The sequence below is a fragment of the Schistocerca nitens genome, chromosome 1 (genome assembly GCF_023898315.1).
Source record: "Schistocerca nitens isolate TAMUIC-IGC-003100 chromosome 1, iqSchNite1.1, whole genome shotgun sequence".
Lineage (NCBI taxonomy): Eukaryota > Metazoa > Arthropoda > Insecta > Orthoptera > Acrididae > Schistocerca > Schistocerca nitens.
In genome coordinates, this window is record NC_064614.1 from 474286192 (window position 1) to 474294016 (window position 7825).

General features: G+C 36.1%; 1 protein-coding gene across 1 annotated transcript in view; it reads left to right on the forward strand.

Annotated features, from left to right (window-relative positions):
- LOC126251991 (histone acetyltransferase type B catalytic subunit) overlaps positions 1–7511 on the forward strand; it is a 72016-nt gene extending 64505 nt beyond the window's left edge. The window contains exons 8-10 of the mRNA XM_049952775.1: positions 6507–6652; positions 6738–6854; positions 6928–7511. Of these exons, the coding sequence (XP_049808732.1) occupies positions 6507–6652; positions 6738–6854; positions 6928–7104 (440 nt within the window). The 3' untranslated portion in view covers positions 7105–7511. The remainder of the gene's footprint in view (positions 1–6506; positions 6653–6737; positions 6855–6927) is intronic.
- Positions 7512–7825: the final 314 nt, after the last annotated feature.

Below are 7825 nucleotides of genomic sequence, written 5' to 3' on the forward strand. Positions count from 1 at the left end.
ACTCCGAATTTTTCTTTTGTTTCCTTTACTGCTTGCTCAATATACAGAAGGGTACCCGTATAAATACGGATGGAGCACCTGATGCGTAGCAGTGGGTACCTGGTAAAGCTTAACTGCTAAGCTTAAGACTCAAACCTAGCTACTGTAGCTGTATCGTTCTTCATTCGACCTAAATTGTTTCTCATATTGCAATGGACCAACTTTGTTTCGATTTGGAGGTGCGGCCTAAAACTTTTCTCTCCCCTTGAATTTCGAGTCTCAAATTTCAGGTGCGGCTTAGATTCGGGAAATTTTTTTTTCTTGATTTCGAGTCTCATTTTTCAGGTGCGGCTTAGATTCGAGTAAATACGGTAAATGATAGTGATCTTCAGTGAAGATCATTTGACAATTGTTTCAGGCATAGTTAATTACACTTTATAATCATTACTGCTGTGCTGTGTTTAGTAAATGCAGTGCGCAAACAGATTTCAAAAATCAGTTTTTGACTTGCAGTTCATACTGTCGTAAGTTGTGCATTCATCTGCTTTTTGATAAATGAATAATATATAAAATTTAGGTTAACTCCTGTGCATGAATAGATAAACAAAATTAGGTGGTTTCTGATCCAATGGAAGTGTCACTTAAGTGAGCAATATTTCTGCAAGTGCTGCCACTGATTTTGTGTTAAGCACAAAATGTGGGTGGTGGTGCCAGCAATGCCGCAAGCAGCTGATGCTGCCTTCCCCTCACCACTTTTCTCCCTTCAGTAACCACAATGTGAGGGCAAAGTCATTCCAGACAGGCATTGCACCCATCATCAGTTTACCGTGAACAGACAGTACTGCTGTCTCTCACAAAGCACCAACTCATTGAAAAGAATTTAAGTCACAGATAATATCCTCATCAGTATGTCAGCTGGTATATGCAATATGTTTTCTGTTCCAGTATTAGAGAAGAAAAGTTGCTACTCACCATATAGCGGACATGCTGAGTCGTGATAGGCACAACAAAAAGATTCACACAATTATAGCTTTCGGTCATTAAGGCCTTTGTGAGCAATAGACACACATACACACACAAGCGCACGCACTCACACACTTGTGCAAACGCAACCTTTTACATACGTATGCAGTCTGAGTTGTCTGAGACTGCAGACGTGTGTGTGTGTGTGTGTGTGTGTGTGTGTGTGTGTTTCTGACAAAGGCCTTAATGACCGAAAGCTATAATTGTGTGAACCTTTTTGTTGCACCTATCATGACCCAGCATCTCCGCTATATGGTGCGTAGCAACTTTACTTCTCTAATACTGTTACATAACATCCTGGATTTTCCATTGTTTAAGTTTTCTGTTCCATAATCCATGTTGAGGAGGTCCTCAAGGATATAGAACATGCCATTAACAAACAATGTGCAATACATATTTACAAAAGAGCTGTGCTAATGTTCCTTCCACAGATCCTAAGTAGAATGAGAGTCTAGGAATAAGTAAAAAGCTGCACATTTTCTTGTAAAAGGTAATGTCAAATTTATCCTGTACATGTAAATGTCTATATGCTAAAGTTCACAAAATAATTATGCAACACACTGACCAGTCATCCACCCAAAATGTGCAAAGCTGGTTTTTTATGTAACTCATAATTTGGTAAGATAAAAATGTATTCATCAATGACTACATGTTGGGCGCTAACAAAGCCTTTATTTACAAATGAAATACAATTTAAAGTAAACTTAAACTTTCTTTGGCCAGTGGCAAGTTATCGAAAATGTGTGTTGCTGAATAATTGACATCTTTCTGGACTAAAATAAGTGATGAGAATATTTAATGTAGCTTATTCTTATTATTGTTTTGCCTACACTGCACTGTTTGTGCGGAAAAAAGAGCTGATATTCATGCGAAATTTCATTAAGGAATGAATATACTGGGAAACAGAAGTGGGTATATTCCCAGTTCCATGAACATCACCACAATTCATATCACAATTAATTTGTATTACACACTTCTGGATTGACGAGTCACCTCAAAATGAGTTCCCATATAACATTAGGGAATGAAAGTAAGCCAGGTTCTTTGTATATTGCCCATGTCTGGTAACACATTTCAAATGAAGATTTGTGTAAATGCTTCAGTAGTTTTGTGGTGGGCTCCTCCCAGTCGAATTTATCATAAAATGTAGTCCCAAGAATTTAACATAGTTAAGTTGTTCTCTTTCTGCTTGTCATCAGATTTTAAACATACACTGTTTGGAAATCTGAACAGCATGTAGTCTTTTCAAAGTTCAGTGAGAAACAGTTCATTAATAAATGTTTGTTATGACAGATCTTTCTGGATTCACTTACCACAATGTTTGCATTATCTGCAAAGAAACAAAAACAACCATTCTGTATGTGGAAACAGCTTTCTCAATATTAGAACTCTTTAGAAATCCTAACTACCAATATACAGCAGGTTTCAAAAGGTTGGTCTGATTACACAAAACTGTATCTTGTACATATAAGTCAGGATAAAAGTTGATGTGAATTTTAACTTTCACATCAAAACTAAAAGTTCACATTGGTGCACATTGTAGGTTGTCAGTATGCATATGCCTGATGCAGCTGGTTCCCTCAATCACTTGTTCATTGCTCAATTGGTGTTGAGTGGATGATGGGTGTTCTGCATTCTGTTTCAACAGGTGGAACTCATTTATAATTCAGAGGCTTGATTCTTGTCATGAGTACAGCACTACCTCTCCTACAGCTCAAAGCCTTCGATAATGGTATTGACAGTTGGTTGCTAATGTAAGGGGGGAATCCGTAGATGGCCTGCATGTGCACATTGAATACGTTGACCGTCTTTAACAATTTAAACGTAGTCCACAGAAGTATTACTTGTTGCCCATCTGAGAGTTAAGACGTCCTCATATGAGAAATGTTTCTCAGCTCCTTTGTCTATGTGCTAGCTGTGTCTAGTCTGCAGGATACACTGTACAAAATTGCTAGGAACCAACTATTGACTTAGACAGTTGTCTTGAAATTCATTGGCCCATATTCACAAAATGATTGCTTTAAATGGAAGTGGTCTTGCTTGTACATAACATTGAATATTTACACATATGTTAATAATAAAGTTGAGAATTTTCTAGAAAACATGACGGTGACAAAAAATATTTGAAGGAAGCAGGATGCAAACCATCCACCTTTCACATCTTAATTTGTGTGTATGTCAAATAAACCTTAGTCAACTGTTTCTGATTTTGCATGCTTTATGTTGCTCTGAGGGCTTCAACCAGTGACATGTAATTGTAACATAGCGTACCTGAAACAGTGCATTTTTTATGAATCGTAAAATTTGCCAGTGCCTTGAAAAAGACATATTTTCACAGCATGTCAGTTGTTACATGAAAATCACGAAGTTCAGATACCATTTTCACAGCATATAAGTTGTTATATGAAAATCATGAAGTTCAGATAGTGTTTAACAACCACTCTGTTCTTGCAAATCATTTTATTGTAAAAAATCGCACAAGAAAGATGGATATTCAATGTGATGCTTTGGAACAGCATATATCATGTAACAGTTAAAAAATAAAAACATAAATATGGGCTTTAACTGGAAACAATGTAATCCAGCATGGTGTCTCTTGAGTTCAGCTTCATTGACCTCATACCTCTCCACAATACAAAAATCTCAAGGATCTCATTTCTATCTTTTACACTTAAAAATGCCCCACAACATGAAATTTCACGCTGTGACATCACATAATTTTTTCATCCCCACATCCACATTTGCTTTCAGGTCCAATTCTGAGAGTAGCTTTAGACAGTCCTCATGTCTGGCATGTTTTATGCCAACATTTGCATTTCAAGTCACAAGGATTCGCTATTACAAGTGTGTTCAAAATGGTGGTGAACATTATCATGTAGAGATTTCTAATTAATTTGGGCATGTAGCTGGACAACAACAGTTTTATTTCAGATTTAGTGGAGCATGAGAAACCTACACAGCCTCATGGGTTGTGTACATATTTCTGAGAAAAATTTGACAGCCTGTTCTTATTGCATAAAAAAATGGATACAGGAATCACATACCTGGATATGTTGAGAATCTGCCTTTTCCACAATTGCAAGAGCATGCCAAAATTCCATTTTTATGTAGAATGTAACACCACGTCACTGGCACCTACATTAAGATCATTCCTAACGGTGAGCAGCCTCACTGATGGATCGGGTTGTACAGACCTCGCATTACACCATTAGTCTGTAAAAGTTGCCTGATCTTGGAACGTGTGATATTTTTTGGGGAGGGGGAGGGAGAGGGAGAAGCAACTGAAGTAAGCTCCAAAAGTTTCTGTGCCTCTCCTTTCAACAACTATGGGTGAAGTGGGACTGCATGGCAATAACTGTAACTCCATACATGGCAATAACAGTAACTCCATACATGTTCAAGAAAGTACAGGATGCAATTATCTGGATATTCGTTGTGCATCCAGTGGAGGCTACATCAGACATTTGTGGAAGGCAAATTGAAACATTGATCCTAAACACTGTTGTAAAATGTCTCTGAAGGTAGTATGTGGAAAAAATAGGATGTATGTGCAAGTTCAATTTTACCCTACATCCTGGTTTCTTTCTTCACTCATGTAGATGATTGTGTTGTTACAATATATAATAGACAAGAGAAATCTTTTTGAAAACCTTCTCAAATTTTTGAGAATTTTGTCGAAAGCTAAATTGGATGTACTGAAAATTACCAATTGACAAGTAACAGCAAAATGTTAATGAACTGACGGATCTGAGACAGTAGATGGTATCACTAATTTATAAAGTAGATGCTAAGGGCTTTTATCCTTTACAAGGTGCAGTTCCCTTTTTTTCGTAAAAGATACTGTTATTAAAATCCATGGAGAAGAAATAAAAACTTTAAGGTTTGCCAATGACATTGTAATTCTGTCAGACAGCAAAGGACTTGGAAGAGCAGTTGAACAGAATGGACAGTGTCTTGAAAGGAGGGTATAAGATGAACATCAACAAAAGCAAAACGAGGATAATGGAATGTAGTCGAATTAAATTGGGGGTGCTGCGGGAATTAGATTAGGAAATGAGACGCTTAAAGTAGTAAATGAGTTTTGCTATTTGGGGAGCAAAATAACTGATGATGGTCAAAGTAGAGAGGATATAAAATGTAGACTGGTAATGGCAAGGAAAGCATTTCTGAAGAAGCAAAATTTGTTAACATTGAGTATTGATTTTAGTGCCAGGAAGTCGTTTCTGAAAGTATTTGTATGGAGTGTAGCCATGTATGGAAGTGAAACATGGACGATAAATAGTTTAGACAAGAAGAGAATAGAAGCTTTCGAAGTGTGGTGCTACAGAAGAATGCTGAAGATTAGATGGGTAGATCACATAACTAATGAGGAGGTATTGAATAGAATTGGGGAGAAGAGAAGTTTGTGGCACAACTTGACTAGAAGAAGGGACCGGTTGGTAGGACATATTCTGAGGCATCAAGGGATCACCAATTTAGTACTGAAGGGCAGTGTGGAGGGTAAAAATCATAGAGGGAGACCAAGAGATGAATACACTAAGGAGATTCAGAAGGATGTAGGCTGCAGTAGGTATTGGGAGATGAAGAAGCTTGCACAGGATAGAGTAGCATGGAGAGCTGCATCAAACCAGTCTCAGGACTGAAGACCACAACTACAACAACAAAAAACACTGTTATTTCTTGAGTTAACTCTGGGCCTTCATTTCTCTCTCAGGAAATTGACAGCAGACACTTTTTCAGAATGTTTGTGTTGGTGATGGTGGAAATTTGGCATGATGATTTATCTTCAGTGGCCATAGATTCGAAAGAATGTGGTTGAGCCTGTTTTGCTGATTGGGGTGTTTGTGAAAATGTCATGTATTGACAATGTGATCCTTGTCCTCATTAATCCCTCCCACAAAATCACTGTTATTAGAGAAGTCAATTTCAGATTCAGCATCTGATTTCTCTAAAATTCCTGCAATGTTCTTATAACTTCACGTGGTAAGAAATTAGTCACTCCTGTACAATGAAACAAGAACACAGATGACCAAGAGTGAATGTTATGACTGTGTGGTTAACCCACCACTGATGACATTAATGGATTATTCACCATAGCTGCCACTCATTGTTAAGATATTTACAACAAAATAGTCTTTGTTCTGCCATTCTGAGTGGAAATAAAGCATAGGTCAAATTAACCCATTCAATAATTTACACACAATTTCAGTGAAGCATCCTCTTCCCTCCCAGATAAACTTTCAGCAAGAGGGCACCAGTAGCTCTTACATTTTGAAAATAGTGAAGTTATGTTGTTGTAACAAAATTTATACTGTGGTGTTTTTGAAATTTAGTTAGGTATTGTGAGATTACAGAATGGATGATATTGAATTTTATTGAGGACAGATGTCTTAAAATCATGTTTTCACTTGTAATTAATGGAATGTAAGTAAAATACAGGATCTTAGGTTTGTTCTTGGGCTCTAACCGGGATTTTTAAATTGTTTTATTGTTCTTGCCTTTAGTTGAAGGGCCATCGGACGAATTTCAACGCCTTAGAGACTTCGTTGATGTTAGAAATTGTGTGAAGTTAATAAATTCACAACCAGATGCATTAAAGGAAGGATACCAAAAATTTTGCAGTGTAATAAGTCCTCTGAAATTAAGTAAGGTATGTGAACTATGAACAAGATGGGAAATTACATCACATTAAAGTGCAATGTGAAGTATTTTTAAAAATGTTTATTTTTCCACAGAAACAAATGAGAAGGGTATATGAAATTTTAAAGTTGCATTTCACCAATATTAAAAATCCTGATGAGTACAAGCAGTACAGACTGGAAGTCAAAAGAAGACTTAACATCCCATACCAGGTATAAAAATTATATATCTCTATCTATTATTAAAGTTTAAAGATCAATTGTTTATCATTTTTTTTTATTTCAGAAAGGACAGGATGAATACAAGAAAATTCAGAAATTTTTCAATGATACAGAGAATAATGATGAAAATTCATCTATTGTACCCCTTACAGATGAACAAAGAATGGAAAATTTAGACAGAGAATACCAAGAATTGGAAAACCAGTATCGACAAATTTTGCAGCGACTCTCCTTATTATAAACTTCTTCAAATGAATCTATATGAAAAGATCTGCAGATTCACCGCAATTACTTGTGTACAGAAGACTTAAGACTGGACATACACACCTCATGCACTCAATCTAAAACTTGGTCCATGATCAGTTTTCCTGTAGTGACCTCCTGCAGTTCTCAGAAGACTGAGTATGAATAAGTTAACCATTCATTGAAAGTGTGGAAAACATGTTGTTATACTAAATGTTTTAACATAGTTAAGGCTTTAATATGATGGAATTTAAATATTTTTGTAACTGTTAGTCAGTACCCATTAAGCTATATTTGCACAAAATGAAGTTTTCTTTGTTCAGAGGCACCAAAGTACTTTTTATGTGTTAAGTTTCAGAACTGTATTCTTACGTTGAGAAGTACTTTTATTAATATAATCTACTTAAATACTGCACAAAATTGCATTTACATTTTGATTAAACCTACAAAAATATTTAATCGGCTTCAGTCATTCCCTGCAGAGGTAGATGGGAAACACAGTTTACAAAATGTAAAGAAATTTTAAAGCATTAGCTCCCATTCAGGTGGTGATAGGAAGCAGACTAAATGATACTGCACATTTGGGAATTGAAAACTGCAATTCATTGCTATGTACAGAAATCAATGTACATTGAAAATCCACCAGGAAAATAAGTGAAACATTTCTGATAAATACATTTATTTAAATACATTCCATAATATATACTAAAGTAATATAG